The sequence below is a fragment of the Cuculus canorus genome, chromosome 6 (genome assembly GCF_017976375.1).
Source record: "Cuculus canorus isolate bCucCan1 chromosome 6, bCucCan1.pri, whole genome shotgun sequence".
In the NCBI taxonomy this organism is placed as follows: Eukaryota; Metazoa; Chordata; class Aves; order Cuculiformes; family Cuculidae; genus Cuculus; species Cuculus canorus.
This window is the reverse complement of record NC_071406.1, coordinates 42,121,619-42,138,680: the sequence shown is the minus strand read 5'-3', so window position 1 is coordinate 42,138,680 and position 17,062 is coordinate 42,121,619. Positions and strand designations below refer to the sequence as shown.

Below are 17,062 nucleotides of genomic sequence, written 5' to 3'. Positions count from 1 at the left end.
TGCTGAAATTTTCTAAAATTAAGACCTGTTGGTAAAAACTGTTTCGTGGGAAAGGAAACAAGGGATGAACCTATTATGACACACCATCTGCAAACAAAACCAGCCAGGAACACCCGCAAACCAATCCACCCCACTCCCCGCACCTCCTCAGTCTTCCGCGCCTCCAGTGGGTACCACAGCTCACAATGCCTTAAGGGACACCACCACATGGAGCTAACAGCGCTCAGTGCTTTTAAAGCAATTTCTTAATTTAACTTCCAATTTATGAAGGCATTTTACCATCCTTCAACTCTCATTTTCTCTGAGCAAATGCAGACCCCACTTTGCAAAATGTTAAATAAATGGATGTCGCCAAATTTATTGAAATTAAAGGCAAGTGCAGAGTTGGCCGAGCGAATCGTGGCTGGAAACCAGCTTCCAAAATTCCCTTAGCGGCTTTCAGATGATTGTGGAAAGACTCCACCAGAGAAAATGCCACGTCTGCAAGCATCACCGCACCCTGGTATGTTTGGAAAGCTTATAGACAACCTATAGTGAACTGTGCACAGATCGTACGTCACCTGCTACTTTCTGGGGGAGGAATGAAGCTGTTAATCATAGAATCATAGAACAGTTTGGGTTGGAAGGGACCTTAAAGATCATCCAGTTCCACACCCTGCCACGGGCACGGACATCTCCCACTGCTCAAAGCCTCATCCAACCTGGCCCTGAACCCCTCCAGGGATGGGGCAGCCACCGCTTCTCGGGGACCCTGTGCTGGTGCCTCACCGCTGGAACAGAATGGAATGGGAATTAATCAACGACAAAGTCTGTCCTACTCCACCTTACCCATCTTGGCTTTATCTTTCTTTCTGCCTCCCAAGTGACACAAGCATCCTACAAAAATTACGGAGATGCTTGTTCCCAGGACTGCCACCTGCTGCTGCTCCCTTCTGGCTTTCAGTGAAAGGCTACTTTAGCTTTGTGGTAACTCACAGCCTTTACTAACACACATTTGATGGGAAATGTGAGCTTCCAGCATTGTACCTGCAGCTCTTCATGCATTCACAGAGCGTTTGGCCGGCACTTTCTGCGTTTGGACATCTTAGTACCTTTATAGGATAAGGATCGTGGCACACGTGAACTCCGGGCCAGGCATACTCCGGCTGGCTGATTTTCTCTTGGAAAGATTCATTGTGCATTTTACAAACACCAGATGCTCGATGATGGGAAAATAAAGCATACTTTCCAGTAAACAAAAGCAGATTTCTTTTGTCTCTAAAGCATAAACAACAAAAAACAAAAGTGAAAAAAAAGAAGTGCAGCCCAGCCCAGTACGGATCAGGCTCACACATACGCATCGGAGGGGGAGAGAGCGCTGGAAGCAGAGGGAAATGCATGTACCTAGAGAGGGGTTAATGAGCTCCGCAGCACAGCGCTGGGCTCCGGGGGCTGCAGCCTCCTCTCCCCCACACGGGCTGGGTGGGTGCAGAGCTGGGTGGGCGCAGAGCTGGGTGGGCGCAGCGCAGGGCACTCCACGCGTGCCGCTCTCTCTCGTACACACCACATGGGAGCCGCACACCCCTCACTTCACCTCCAGGTTGCAACTCGCAGGGGACAGAGAGCTCATTTGGGAGGGAAAAGGAGCCTGAAAGAGCTGACAGGGAACAAAAAGAAGTCAGAGAAGCAGGAGCTTCCCCAGCAGCGGCCGAGGGAGTGGAAGTAATGCATACGAGAGGAAAGGCTTTGAGACTGCCCAAGATTTACTGCAGTCTCGGGCAGTTCTCATAGACCAGAGCAAATATTTGAGCATTGCACGGTGCAAGGCAAAACCTCTTTTCCTCCTCACTACTGCAGGAAAGGGAACTCTCATTAGACCTTAAGATAAACTTGATGAGCGTGAGTAATAAGGAAAATGTTGCAATGCCGTTATGTAAACGAAGGACAGACTCACCCGTGAGCTCTTCTCCCCAGCCGTACACAAAATGCAGTGAAAGCCACCCAGAAACCCCAGCTCGTCTGCTCTGGAGAGAGAACCGAGAGGGGACAGGTTAATAACACGCTAAACCACGGCTGGAGTCGGGCACCCCTTTCAACAATCTCATGTTTATTGTCGCGAGCGCTGCAGCTCAGACACACGGACCTCTCCCAGGTGATGATAAATCTCCTGTTCTTTCTACACTGCAGCACAGAGACGCTGTCGCTGACCCACCACCCGGTGGTCTTGGGTACCAGTCCTCCTCGAGCCTGGGGGAGAGGCACTGGGAGGCAGGAGTGAGCCGCTCCTGACCTAGAGGACTATGGAGGCTGGAGATGTAAGAATTTCAAATTAGGCCTTGTTTTGCTTTGTTTTTAATCATAATTCCAAATCATTTGATCATTTTCTTCCAATTTAGGAGAAACTCTCTTTTTGCCTTTAGAGGAAATGCTGGCACCAGCTCAGACAAACATCTCCCAGACAAAAATAGCAGAAATCCTAAAAAAGGGACTGTGCCCTTCACTGGAGACAGAGACAGGGATTAAACCCTTAGGCACCCAAAATGCTTTTTCTGTCACCTGAGCTAATTGCCCAGGCATTGCAGACGGAGCCCAGGGAGGACAAAGCAACTATCAGAAGTGACAGAAACATAAACTGGTAGGGAGTTCTCCAGTGAAAATCCCAGAAAAAGCTAAGTTATAGGAAACAAAACATTTTGAGGAATTATTCTGATTTCAGAGTACTTTTATGCCAGGACAAACTAAGGAGCTACATCTTCAGCGCTGGGTAGAAAGAAAGCGGGAGCAGAAATGAGGTCTGAGGAACCCTCTTCAGCCTGGTTTAAAGGACTGGGGGGAACGCCAAGAACTTTGGGCTGCTCCAAGCAGCTGCGGGTGACCGCAGCCACCTTGGCACCCCAAGGAAAGGGCAGATGGGCATCGCTGGGAGGATGTGTGAGCTTGTGGAAGAGGGGTTTGAGGGGCAGGGAGAGACTCGGGGAGACTCAGAGACTCTCCTCTGCTCATTCACCACCATTTACATTTTGGTTTGGCTGCTGCATCCCTCCTCTAAAGGAGGTGGCAAGTCAGGAGCTGCAGCCGTGCAGGAAGCCTTTGCCTCCAGCCCCTCGCAGGCAGCGCGGTGCTCCGGCCCCATCCAGCGGCTGCAAACCGTGACAAGAGGGCAGCCACAGCCTCCCAGGCCTGCAGGATCCAGGATCTGCACGCCCAGCATCTGCTCGTTGCTGCGCAGAGCAGCGTACACCCTTCGCCAAGTAAATAACGAGGCGGACAGCCACGCTCTTGCACTGGAACAGGTTTATTCGGCTACACACGGCTCCAGGTCCACCACAGACACCTCCTGTCTGCTCTCAGATCCGATCTGGCTGTGGGCACAATCCACAAAACTCTGATTAGCTCAGACTGAAGTGGGACTCTGTTACCTTTACCCTGTCCTGGGCAGCTTCTTACGCTGCTGTCTTCAATGGAACAGGAAGGGGTAAAGAGGTACTGTACATCAAAGGCTGGTTTTGGTGTAAAAAGTACTCTACTTTGGTGATAAAGGGGGAACAAAACACTTCAGCCCAACAGATGCTGTTCCTCTACCTTCTCCAGAACTCCCAAAGAGCAGGAAATTGTATTTGGGTACCAGCTACCAGCATTTCATGCTCTGGAAATTCCCCACAGCAACAAAGACAAGAAGAAAGCCCACATGAAAAGGATTGCTTTGGATCTGCTTTGCTTATTCCAGATCTGTTTTGATTCTTCAACCATTTCCCAAACCTTGTTATCCCAGCCCAGCCAAGATTACAGCAAGGCCACACAAGGCACGGTCTGTATCTTACGCACAAATACATTAGGCATTCTTCAGTCTAGGGGATGAACACTGCAAACATTTAATTTCCCACCTCTGTCTTCATGACACCCATCTGTTACTCAGGTTATTTGAGCTGATGGACACCATGGAAAAGAATGCCTTTATAAAAGGCAACACTTTGCTACACAGGAAATGGTGAGGTCTGAGTTAAGGCAAAAATAAATGCTGTTTATATAGCGTCAAGATATAGAATACGCACATATTACTCTGATTTCATATTGGAAGACTTGTTCCTTGGGTTTAAAAGGACAGGGACAGCCACAGGACATAGGTTTTGGCTCTACAGGACAAGACACCAGGGTCTATGAACATCATAAATCTATTTTGAGATTCATTATCTTTCTATGATGAAAATCCCAGATCTTCCAAGTCTGCCTATGAAACTACTTCACTGAGGCAAAACCGGGTTTATGTAGCCTCAGCAACCCAAGTCCACAGCGACTTCCTCTAACAGCAGTCTTTGCTCTTACAGCCTAATATTATACAAGTTGTCCCCCCGAGCTGGACCCCCTTCAGGCCCTCAAGCCAAAAGAAAGGCCATCCAAGTTTAATACCGAGCCTTTTGCAGGAGCCCCTCAGTTAAGATGGGAGTGGGATGGGTACTCCAGTCAAAAAGGCCAAAGCTTTGATTGGGCAAATGTCCAAGTGACTAACAAACTTCAGGCTTGTTTGCTATCGGGTTGGGAGAACGATCCTTTGACCTGTGGATCCATAGACAGCAGAATCTTTTGGATGCCAAATGGGCTGGATGTGAAGATTTTTGGCTTGAGCCAAAACCTCTACCTGCAGCATGCCTTGAGCTCACCAGCGAGACCTACAAGGAATCGGTACCAGGTATTGACTCTGTGCGTGGGAAGAGGGGGCTCTTCACCATCTCCCTCACCTCAGAGTCACAGTTCCAGGCGGGAGCACAGTCGCTAGACTGGTCCGGGTGTCGCTGGCTGCAAGGACACTGTAGGACAGCATCAGACAAGAGCACAACAGTCAACAAACCAAATACTGAAGTATAGAATAGTTTGGGTTGGAAGGGACCTTAAGATCATCCAGTTCCAACCCCCTGCCATAGGCAGGGACACCTCCCACTAGACCAGGGCTGCTCAAGGCCCCATCCAACCTGGCCCTGAACATTTCCAGGGAGGGAGCATCCAAAACTTCCCCAGGCAACCCGGGCCAGTGCCTCATAATTAAAACTGGAACAGGTCATCTGCAGGGCTTTAGCTTCAGCTACATATATCTACCAGTTACATCAGGCACTGAGTTAAGAACCAAACTCTGAGTTTCTTTGGGCCACCTCCCATCATTCACACCACGACATCTCGCTGTATCTCATTCCAGGTGGAGGCAGCTCTCCCCCCAGAAGAGCACGTGTCTTCCACGTCCATCCTACCGCCCTCAGCCAAAAGGCACTAAAGGGTGACCGGTTTGTGAAACTGCACAAACAAGTAAAAATCAAGGGGGAAAAAGTCAACCCAAAGAAGCTGTTGTGATGGTGTTTTCTCAAGACACCCTACCTCATTTTCTGTCTCTATACACTGGAGCTAGAGAGCACGTTTGGCCTGTGGTCCTGCAAAACATTATGGTTCCACCAGCAAGGTGAAAAGAGGCTTTACAACCTGTCTGCATCTTTCAGGCATGTTAACACTTCTATAAAGCAAGCACACAACTCTCAGGCAACGTGCTCATGGGCTGCCCTGGCCCCCAGCGTGGTGAAAACCTAAACCATCTGCAAGCCTGAAAAGGAAACAGTGCCTAACTGCTGCCTTCTCCCCTTGAAAGCATGCCTACAGCCACATATCCTTGCCATCACATCTCACCTGATGAGGGGTTTGAAAGCATCCTTTGCTTTGGTATCTGAGCACTGAGTGTGCACTAAGCCACACTTTAGGCAGTTCTCAGAAGTGCAAATTTTGCCACCTTATCCTAAAATCGGTAAGCAGAGCAACACAAAGGGCCACCTGGATGTTCCAGGCCTGGCCACGAAATCAAAGTGACAGGAAACAATCAGGGACTGTGCTTTTCCTCCCATTCCTCCTTCTCTGAAAGCATCTTGGAAAGGCACATGTTCTTCGGCAGATAATAAAATGTACAAGAAAGTCCATCATTACTTATTGAACTCGACTCTAAACATATCCCATAGCAGGAGGACCAGAAACTGAAACATCCACGGGACAGCCCAGAGGACCCGCTCCTGCAGTAACAGCACAACCAGGGCTGTTGGCCAAAGGCATCCCAACCCAAAAACCAAGGTAGCTTGAACAAGCCCACTGCCCTGTTACTACAGCAAGTCAAGGAGAAGAGCAACCAGAGCTCTTCTCTGGTCACAGGAGGGGTTGTCTTACTGTCCTTGCCATCCCATGCTTAACTCGGCTCTCAACAACAGGTTCCCAGGCACCAACACCCCACAATTCCCAACATCTTTAGCATCACATCTGGAAAAATCCCCTTGCCAATTGCATGAGAAGAAAGTCTAGCAAACAAAAATTGTCATAAAAATCAACTAGTAACACAGCCTAGAAAGAACTTGGATCAGTAAAGCAAAAGCAAGTACTGATTATCCCCCGGGTTTTTACCCAAGATCCTGAGGGACCATCATCTCTGTCCTTGCGAAGATGATGTTTTGACATGTTTCCTATACAATGACCAGGTTGCTTCAAGATGCTGGTTGACCCTGAAATCCCAAGGAAGATTCTCGGCTCACTGCAGCACGACACTCTGCTGTGGACTTGTGACAGGAAGGTAAACAGCAACAGGGAGACACTGGAAATGAAAGGAACCCAGAGCAACACAGAGCAATAACAGAGGTAGAGTCGTAACAGACATATGCTAACAGCTCTGGGACATATTGTATTTGCCCATGTAACACCTACACACAGTTATTTGCCTCATCACCCAACCAGTTGCAAACAAGAGATAACCAATTCGATCATAGAATCACAGAATGGTTTGGGTTGGAAGGGACCTTAAAGTCCCTCCGGTTCCAAACCCCTCGCCACGAGCAAGGACACCTTCCACCAGACCAGGTTGCCCAAAGCCCCATCCAACCTGGCCTTGGCACTGGTAGCTTAAGAATAGACACACAAAATCACTGCACCCTAAATTTGGAGGAGAAAATCACAGGGGCAGTGAATTCTGTGCAATCCATGAGCAATACAGTATTTCACCGGGGGGAGAAGGGTTAGGATTGGCACCTGGATTTATCAGCGCACTCATTTACAAAATCACACTGTCCTGGAAAGCAGTCAGTTGCCCTTTAATTGTCTTAACTGTGTTTGTGAAGTAAAAATTGTTTAACGAGGTCTGGGACTGGAAGGGTATGGATCCGATCCAGATGAGATTTGTCAAGTGTTCTTCGTACAGTTGTGCGGCAGAGAGACAAGAGGCTCCGAGTGCGGCCTGCAATGAAGAAACAAAAACTATTGAAGGGCAAAGAGAAGAAGGGAAAGGGGTAAAAGCATGTAAATTGTGCTGTGCTCTGGCCGACAGTTGAGGAGCCATTTACCCCTTCCAAACACTGAGGCCACGTCCTGCACAGCAATATGAAGGCAGTGCAGGAGAGCTGAGAGTGTACAAATCCTTCCTTCGAGGAGGCCAAACCTTTTGGCCAAAGGTTTGGAGCAGCTGCCACACGGGTGGTTTAGAAGGGCAAGTAGGAGACTGCATGGGGTTGTGACCAAGAAGTCAGTCCCTGCATGTCAAGAGATCACAGCTGAACCCACACCAAGAGAGGCTTTGAGCAGCTTTACACTCATCAGATCATTTTGAAATTACATGAACTTTATTTTCGCTCTATAGCACCTTCTGGGAATGAAGAGCACTGACAGCTAGCTCAGGCCTCGTCCCAACTTTCTCTTGAGGTCTCCTTTTGAGTTCATAGAGCTCTTTCAGCCTAGGGACAAGAGGATGGTGGTGTCCATGTTGATTTAGGAACTGGACCTCCAAGGCACCACTCCATTACCCTGCATGCTCTACCTGAGGAGCCCCATTTGCCTCCTAAACCCAGGCTTAATGGAAACCACATGCTCCAGCTTGTGTGTGTCTCTTCTCAGCTGAAGTCCAGGCAGGTTTAAAAACCAGGCACGTGCAGAGCCGAATTACTTTGGGGTGGGGGCTGGAGGTTGTATCGCACACCCCGAATCCCTTTGAAATTCCTCTGGAGTTTGAGAGGGAAACCCCATTTCCGACCCTGGTGCAAAGCCTCAGCCTTCACCAGCTGAGCCTGGTGGTTTTATGAGGTGCCGCCCTTGCTGGAATAAGGGTGCACACTGGACTTATGTTGCTTTTGTTATAAAAAGAAAGAAATAGCAACTAAATTTAGGCACATTCAGGTCTGAGGCTCTGGTTTACTCCTTTTCTAACTCATTTGTTTCCCCAAGGATGTTAAATTCAAAAAGCCAGCTTTTTCCTACTTTTTTTCCAACACCATCTGAGTTTCTGCTCACTTGCCACCACCACTGATGGCTTTCCTTCCCAAGTAGCCCGCCGAGATACGGCCACCTCTTGCGTCACTCCCTGGGCGCCCCTGCAGAGCACAGTGTCACTCCAGAGCAGTGAGGGCACGCTCGCATGGCTTTGGAGAACTGGGTCTCACTGGATACGCCGTAACCTGCTTATGGTTTGCAGAAGTCCAGCTCTGACAGGACCAAGCTACCTAACCTCACCTCAGGCTGCTGAGGACACCACTTGGCAATGGAAAAGAACTGGGAAAAAGACAAAAACAAAGTTACCAAAGCTAGGCTGCTGGTAGACATCATTAGACTGAGGACTCAAGACAGAGAAGACTGCGTGAATGTGTAAAATGCAACAGAAGAAAAACAGGGAGTCTGTCCGGAGGCTCGTGGGGAAGCCACCAGGTTGAGTCTCCAGAGCTGACAGAGCGGGAGGCAGGCAGCAGCTCGGCAACACTGAGGATTGCTGTCAGGGAGCCACAAAGGCCAGCCCCATGGTCCTCTCCTGCCTGACCGGCCAGCAGCAGCTCTCTGGGAGCCCTGTCAGGGGTGGTGAGATCATTAACACGCAGCTTAACAGCTTGTTAAATCCCAGTTATCTTTCCTGCGTGTCAGAATTGTTTCACACTTCGGATTTAGGTCTAACCTGCTTACAGGGGCTTTTAGCACACGGTTAAAGGCACTCGAACAGACGGACCCACGAGAGGATGGGAACATCCACCCTACCTGAAGCAGCAACCGGAAGCACTGGAGGTTGTGGTAGGCAGCGCTGATGTACAGTGGGCAGACCATCAGGGTGGTGAGGGGCCTCACGGAGAGGCTGGGAACCCGGGAATTGAGGTGGTGATTCACATCCACATCTGCACCGTACCTGGGTGAGGAAGAGAGAAAAGCAGAGGTTTGGAAACAAGGGCAACAGCACCACGACTGCACCCCACTGTAATAAAACGGCAGAGGATGAGACTGAAGGATTCCTATAGAGTGAGCACCCTGCCTGTCTTTGGTTACTTCTGGGACCCATCACCCAAGAACCGCCCATACCTACCCTCAGATGGGCCAGGTGGGGCTTCTGAGTGGGGATTCCATATCCAGCGTGGTCCGATCTTCAAGAAGCAAAGCTGCTTCTCTGCCTGCAGCAGCCCAGGCTTTGGAAAGAGGAGAAGCTGAGGAATATCTTCCTTGCCCTCCTGAAGGCTGTGCCAAGCATGGACTCGGCATAACGTACAGCTGAGCCCTGAGCCAGCACCACGCAATGCCGGATGCTAATGAGCCAGTTGGGGAGCAGGGACGTTTCCAAATGACTCAGTTGAAGAGATGCAGTGAAATAACTTCCCCACCAGGATAAAGCAGGCCGTAAAGCTATACAAACAGTCAACCTGACTGTCGCAAACAGCAGGGAAATGGAAACAGAAATCTATGCTCAACAGTGAAACACAGATGACAAAATCCTGCTCCCAAAGGAGCTGGGGTGGCTGAAATTCCATCAAGGAATCAAAAAAGGGGCCTTTCCCCTTGTGTTCAGCTCAGCTGAAGGGATGTACCTGCCAACTCTGAGCACACAGGAAACTGGAAAAACACAAAATAGCCTTTTGCAACTGGCCTCCCCCACAGAGAAACCCGTACCTCACGTCTTGGCCACACGGTGCCATGGTGTCCCCACTGCCCTACAAGCCCTGCGGCCAGAGCCAGGCAGGTTCGGGCTTGCTGTGGCACAGGGAAGGCACGCAAGCAGGCTAAAGCCTCGCTTAATGGACTTCAGCAGCATGATCAAACAGAAGCAGCCCCAGCAGCATACTTCTTTTAGGGACCATGTTGTGAACAAGGAGAAAGCAAGGCTTATTGGCTTTGGTTCTTTTCATTTCTTTGGAGGAAGTGAAGAACGCGGCCAAATAAATGGGAGCAAAAAGGCCAAGTGTTGCTCTCTGGAAAAGCCGGGAATTTAAACAATAGCAACACTGCAGAAAACAGAAATGGCAGAAGTAAGTTTTTATTTCCCCCAGGCTGAGTAACACCCAAGCAGCAGGGACACTGTAATTCCATCTACTTCACATGCAGCTTAGATGGGAACAAGGAGGAAGACAACGCAATCTCCTAAGGAGCAGCTGGGTTTAACTGCAGCGCTGCAGAACAAGCAAAGCCCTGTCCCCTCTCCCCACAGAGAGATAAAAGGTTCCTTCACCCACCAGTCCTCGTCCCAAAAGTGCAAACTGAACACTCAGAGAACTAAATTTTTCTGCCTTTCCTAGATAGCACTGTATTCCTTTCTGCGGTTAATAAAATAAATAAAGAACCGCCTGGGGTCAAATCCTGCCTCAAGGCAAGAACAGCTCTCACTGAACCCAGTAGGGTCTGGTCCCTATCCAGCAAACACTTAACCAAATGCTTCCGTTCTGAGGACAGGAACAGTCTCAGTTCAATTAAGCACACACAGAACAAGGGGTGAGGAAATTGTCTAAGAGCTGCAAATAGAACAAAGTGTATTTTTACCACAATGCACATGATCTCCCAAGCATCAATGTCTTGGCTGAGATCTCAGGAGGGAAGAAACGTAGAAAAAGGACAGAGTGAGGCAGTAACGACACTACTAAGGGTGGGCTGGTCCTCAAACCAGCCACAGAACCATACTTTGCTTCCCAGGCCAGGCAGCTGGCCCATGGACCACTGCACGCTAAGGGGACATTCCCACCTTCTGGCGACTTATAGAATCATAGAATAGTTAGGGTTGGAAGGGACCTTAAAGATCGTCTAGTTTCAACACCCTGCCATGGGCAGGAACATCCCGCTAAAGCAGGCTGCCCAAGGGCCCATCCGACCTGGCCTTGAACACCTCCAGGGATGGGGCAGCCACAACTTCCCTGGGCAACCTGGGCCAGTGTCTCACCACTCTCATCACTCGCAATTCAGCAAGACTTCTTGCTGAATCTCCATTGCTTCACCTATGTTGGAGCACAAAGGGATAAATAAGAGGTGTCTGTTTTCCACAGGCAATTGCACATTTTAACCCTAAATCTTAAAATCAGATTACACAAACACTTGGATCTGTGGTGCAGTGGGACTTTTGTAGGGCTGACATAGGGCCATGATCCTGACGAGACCACAGGTATTCCTTCATTTCAGTCCTTTTTTTCCATTACCATCATCACCAAAATTCTCAGTGGAAACCCCTAATTGAAAGCAACACAAAATTCTGCTTTTATCACAGTTAGGCACATCCCTGAGGCATCAGGATGATTTGTAAGATCTTTTTTTCACTGTTTATTAGTGTGGCAAAAGGATCCTCTTGTCCTTAACACACTGGGTCAGCTCTCAGCTATGCTGCAAATACAACACAACAGACCGATACCATCGCAGCATAATCACATCACAAGCTGTTAGGAAAGTAATCTATACTGGCACTATAACCCTAAATATTTCCACCAGCCGTCTTATAAAATAGATCACCGTTCCACAGCTGTGTACACCTTTACTATTATTGGATAAAATTTCAGGTGTTGCTTGGTTAGCTGGTTCAGCAGTTGTGGGAGGATTCAGCAATCCTGACTGTGCTACCACAGAATTAAAAAAACCCAAATCAGATGATGTACCACAAGTCCCGTGTCCAGTTCTGGAATCCTCAGCATAAGAAGAATATGGAACTGTAGGAATGGGTGCAGAGGAGGCCATGAAGATGATCTGAGGGCTGGAGCAGCTCTGCTATGAGGACAAGCTGAGAGAGCTGGGGTTGTTCAGCCTGGAGAAGGCTCCAGGGAGACCTTAGAGCAGCTTCCACTACCTGAAGGGGGCTACAGGACAGCTGCGGAGGGGTTTTTTACAAGGGCCTGTAGTGATAGGACACAGGGAAATGGCTTTAAATTGGAAGGAGGAAGATGTAGATTAGACTTTAGGAAGAAATTCTTCACGAGTGTGGTGAGGCAGCGGCACAAGTTGCCCAGGGAAGCTGTGGCTGCCCCATCCCTGGAGGTGTTCAAGCCAGCTTGGATGGGGCTTGGAGCTGCCTGGTCTGGCAGGAGGTGTCCCTGCCCATGGCGGGGGGTTGGAACTGGATGATCTTTAAGGTCCTTTCCAAACCAAAACATTCCATGATTCTATGATGTGTAGACACCTGCAGCAAGCCTGAACTTGGCTGGGCTTTCTTTTCAGGACACCAAAGTGCTCTCAAGCCGAATATGTCTCAGTGAATGTGTCTTCCTCATCGCATTCCCCCTGCCAAATCCTTCAGATCAACGTTTTAAAAATCTCTGAGTGGGCTTTGTAACACAAGACTGCATTTTAAAGTAAGCAACTCCAAACAGATACGTGAAATCCGTATTCAGAGATATTTAGAGTTTTGGGCAATCTGACAATTTAGTATTAGCTTCGCAGCCTTGGGAGAGATGGTGTCTAATAAAAAGATATTGGACAAACTCCAGTTAATTTTTAATCCTGAAAGTTTTCCAAAATCTTGCTTTTAATATTGCTGGTGAGGTATCCCAAGGAGCAGACACATAAATCAATGTGGCTCTCCATGCACTGCTGGAACACCGTTTGCTCCATTTCGCCCTGCCTTAGCAGATACATCAGGGGAGATTCTCACAAATGCAGCGTGGGAGCTGAACCCAGTACCAACAAGCATGTAGAGATGGGGACATCCTTCCCTCAGCTTGCAGAAAAAGCAGCAAAGAAGGGGGACGCTCTCCCCTTCTTTCTGTTTGCTGGCTTCCTTAAAGCTGCACTTGCATCAAACTTAACTTCAAGCAAAAAGGAAAGGAGAGATACCCCAAGTATCTCTTAAAGCTTTTCCTCCCCATTTTTGGCACTTCACAGCAGCCCTGAAGAGCTCCCATCAATAAACTGAGTAGGTCCTTCATGTAGGTAGACAGAGATATGCCGTGTACCGGAGCAGGGCCTGGAAAATGGGTTTTATTGTAACTCTGCAGCTGCACATACGCACCATGAGGGATAAACCCTGCCTCAAAACTCAGACAAAATTACCAACAAAAACATAAAACACTGCCTACTCTCTCTTCACAGGGAAATGTCCCAAATCAGAAGACACCAAGTTGGGGACCACCAGATTTAATTCAAGATGCTCCAAAAAGGGCAGAAAGTCACTAAAGCAGCAGCGAAACAGGAAGAGGACGTGGAAGCAATGTAGGGCTATACAGGCTTACATCCTAATCACACCACCGGCAACATCCACGTTCAGGCAGCTGCTACGGAATGACATAAACACAAATCCAGGGAAACTCAGCCCTGCCAGAAAGGAGCAAGCTTGGGAGGTGTGGCCATCCTGCACCGAACAGCGTAAGCAGGCCATTAGCATCCTTGTCGGACAGCTCTACAGGAGTAAGAGCCTTGGAAGAGGCTCTTGGCACTGGCTCGCAGCTGCTGAGATCTCCTCTGAAATAAATATTAGCCATCACACTCATCCGGAGCTCAGGTTAGCCCTACAAATCTCAGAAACATCCAGTCCTCCCTTCCAAATTCTCTGTACATCTCTGCAGGTACCACTGTAGCAGGAGCATGCAGAGAAGGGAGTTCTTTAAGGCTAACACAGGCTAGCGGAAGTGCTCTTTAGCCAGCGCAGCAGTGGATTTGGTCTTCCAGCTCACTCCACGTGGGCCCACGTAACTGGTACAGGACAAAGCAGGTTTTACACTTTTTTTTATAGTGTCTGCTAGGACAGCAATGCCACAATTTTTTTTTCCTTCAAATACATTTTAGGAAGACAAGTAGCATAAACAGCAAGCCTTCAGCTGTTGTCTTATGATAAAAGCGCTCCCTCTAACCTTGGAGCTCTGGGGACCTCCACTCCACACCTACCCCCAAAGGAGTCACTTCTCTACTTCATCACCTGTGTGATGCTGCTGCGGGTCCAGCCCTCCTCCTCCCAATAAACTTTGCTGTTTCCTGCAGCGAAGGATACCTGGCGCTGCTGCCACAGGTTTCCCATGCAGCATGGGACAAAAACTAAGCAAAAATCTCAGACCAAGGGTCCGGATAGCCCCAGCTGCCCAGGTGGCAGAAAGAGGGGCTCATTTTTGCTGAAAGAACACTTTTTTGAGGCTGACAGACATTTTACACTCTGAGTAGATTTCTCCGTGGTCCGGGAAAATTAATCATCCCCACGATCACAGACCTAGCGCTGGGTAGATTTTGTAACACAAAACTGAAACACAAATCTGAAACACAGGGTGTTTCAGATTTGTAGATGACTGTAATCCCTTCTGCATGTTTTTCCCATCATCCATAGGCTTCTGTTTTCATGGCATTACATTTCCACCCTGCTCTGAAAGGATCTTGTGTGCAGCCCACAAACTGTCTTCAGGTTTCCCCCCGGGAGACCACAGGGGACAATTTGGGGGGCAAGAGGAGCATCCTCTCAACCAGTCCCACAAAACTGGCGTGGGATGGGGTCTCCAAAAAGAGCAGGATGTGGGGAGGGTGTGGGCCAGCCAAAACCTTGGAAGCAGGACCTCACAGCCTGGTGAGAGTCTCCAGAGCCAGGGCGAGGTGCGGGCAGGGCAAGAAGGTTCCTCAACCCTGGAAGCCCCTCACCCCGAATGGCCCACACCTTGGAAGACCCTAACCTCTGGAATCTCTTCACCCTGGAAGACCCCTCAGCCCTGCAATCTCTTCACCTTTGGAAGACCCCTCAGCCCTGGAATCTCTTCAGCTCTGGAAGACCCCTCAGCCCTGGAATCTCTTCAACTCTGGAAGACCCCTCAGCCTTGGAATCTCTTCACCTCTGGAAGACCCCTCACCCCCAGAATCTCTTCACCTCTGGAAGTCCCTCATCTTGGAAGCCCTTCACCTTTGGAAGTCCCCTCACCCCTGGAAGACACCCACGTTAGAAGGCCTGGAAGCTCCCTCATGTCTGAAGCCCCATCATCTTAGAAGTCCCTCCACCTTTGGAAGCCCCCTCGTGCCTGGAAGCTCCTTCACCTTTAAGACCCAACATCTTAGAAGCCCCTTCCCCCGGAAGCGCCCCTCACCCAGGGAAGCCCCCTCGCGTCTGGAAGCCCCCTCACATCGCCTCCGCAGCCCCTGTGCCCCGGGCTCCCCGCGATGCCCTCACCTCTGGAAGCTCTCCTCCTGCAGAAGGCTCTCGAGGGTGGGCAGGTCCCCCACGTAGGCTGCGTCTGCGTCGTGCAGGCGGGTGTCCTCGCAGTGCTCCAGGGGGTGGTCGCAGAACTGCTCCCGCAGCCTTTCCTTCAGGTTCCGACCTGAGATAGATGGGGCCGAGACGCTGAGCCCTGACCAGGGGAGGAGACCCTCTCCCTGACCGCTCCCGACCATACCTGTGCCACACCTTCCCCACATTCCCCACACATTCCCCCCCTTCACTCCCTCCGCCCCCCCCCCCCTTTCCCCCATTCCCTGACGGTTCCCCCAGTTCTCTGCACGTTCCATGCTCGCTCCCCCCATTCCCTGCTGGTTCCCCCTCTTCCCTGCCTGTTCCCTGCCCACTCGATTACCTCCCCTCTGATCCCTGCCCGTTTCCCCCTTCCCCTGCCCCTTTTCCTCCTTTTCCCCTTCCCTTTTCCCCCCTTCCCCCCCTTTCCCCTTCCCTTTTCCCCTTCCCCTCCTTCCCCCCCCTTTCCCCTTCCCCTTTTCCCCCTTCCCCTATCCCCGTTCCCCCCCCGCTACCCGCCCGCTCGCCGCCAGGGGGCCCTCCCGCCGCCATCCCTCCCGCCGGGACCGCCCTTCCTCCCTTCCTCCCTGTCCCGCTCTCGGCCGCCCTGATTGGCGCTGCCGTTCGCCGTTTCCTGCGCACGGTTAAGGTGGATCCGCGGGTGGGTCGGACAGAGGCGGTCCTCCTTCGCACCGCCTCCGCTTCCCTTCCCTTCCCTTTTCCCTTCCCTTTTCCCTTTCCCGCGCCGCGCTCCGCTGTGTGCCCGGTGCCCCCTGTCCCGCCGCGGGGCCTCATCCTCCTCACCTTCGCCCCTCCGAGACTGATCAGCACTGATGCGATCCCCTCTCGGCGCTGAACAGACACAGGGCTCAACTGTTCCCGCTCAGAGAGATGCTCCGCTCCCCTCATCACCTTCGTGGCCTCCACTGAACGCTCACAGCAGTTCTTGTCTTTCTCGTCCGGGGAAAGCAGTTCCCCGCAGACAAAAGTTTCAGAGAAGGTTTTATGTGGTCACACTGTCCCGTTTGTCCCCACAGCGCAGTTCCTCGGGTCTCGTGGGGGTGAGCGCACCCTGTGAGCCCTCAGGTTGCTGCTAACCCGGGGCAGAAGATGGCCCGTGTGAGAGCGGGCAGAGCCGCAGCAGGCCGGGGGCACGCGGGAGGACAACCCGGTCGAGAAAACACCTGCTGGGGCTGAGCAAAACGCTGCTGCTTCGCTTAAACCCCACCGGCGCCCACAGCTGCTCCCTGGATGTGCCAGGTGTCCGCATGGGCACAACGCTTTGGGAGCAAAGATGCACACACACACACTCCAAAAAGGTCCAGAAGGAAAGTTGTTGGCACCAAACCCACCCCTCTCCCAGGACAATGCTCACAGGTGACGCGATGCAGCAGGTCACTGTGTTGGCTCCCTGGCACAGAGCCACTCTCGGAGCATCTGAAGCTCCCCTCGGCCTCTGAGCGCACATTTCTAAGTCCCTGGTGCCATAGGGGAACAGCGGCAATCCATCTGCCTTCCTGCAGCTCTGCTCCTGCTGCTCTGCAGCTCGGTATCAGTCCACAGACACCAGGCTCTGGCTGCAAACATGTTCGTAACTGTTCCTGTTTGGGCTCAAGCAGTCTGGAGGAAAGAAGCACAATCTGCAAATTGAACCTGTTTGCCTTGTCCCGT

General features: G+C 50.8%; 1 protein-coding gene across 1 annotated transcript; it reads right to left on the bottom strand.

Moving 5' to 3' along the window:
• Nucleotides 1-3,237: 3,237 nt before the first annotated feature.
• Nucleotides 3,238-15,952, bottom strand: ASB1 (ankyrin repeat and SOCS box containing 1). The gene is made up of 4 exons (XM_054069293.1): nucleotides 15,907-15,952; nucleotides 15,335-15,482; nucleotides 9,004-9,148; nucleotides 3,238-7,225 (listed from the first exon to the last, which is right to left on the bottom strand). The coding sequence occupies exons 1-4, from the start codon at nucleotides 15,941-15,943 to the stop codon at nucleotides 7,043-7,045; spliced, it is 513 nt and encodes a 170-aa protein (XP_053925268.1). The 5' UTR covers nucleotides 15,944-15,952; the 3' UTR covers nucleotides 3,238-7,042.
• Between the last annotated feature and the right edge of the window lie 1,110 nt (nucleotides 15,953-17,062).

What these genes read in the sequence shown, in the direction of transcription:
- ASB1 (XM_054069293.1), bottom strand. Translation starts at nt 15,943, where the DNA reads ATGGCGGCGGGAGGGCCCCCTGGCGGCGAGCGGGCGG. An exon ending in CCCTGGCGGCGAGCGGGCGG is followed by an intron (nt 15,483 to 15,906) that starts GTAGCGGGGGGG and finishes CATCTATCTCAG; the next exon opens with GTCGGAACCTGAAGGAAAGG. An exon ending in CAGGAGGAGAGCTTCCAGAG is followed by an intron (nt 9,149 to 15,334) that starts GTGAGGGCATCG and finishes TTCCTCACCCAG; the next exon opens with GTACGGTGCAGATGTGGATG.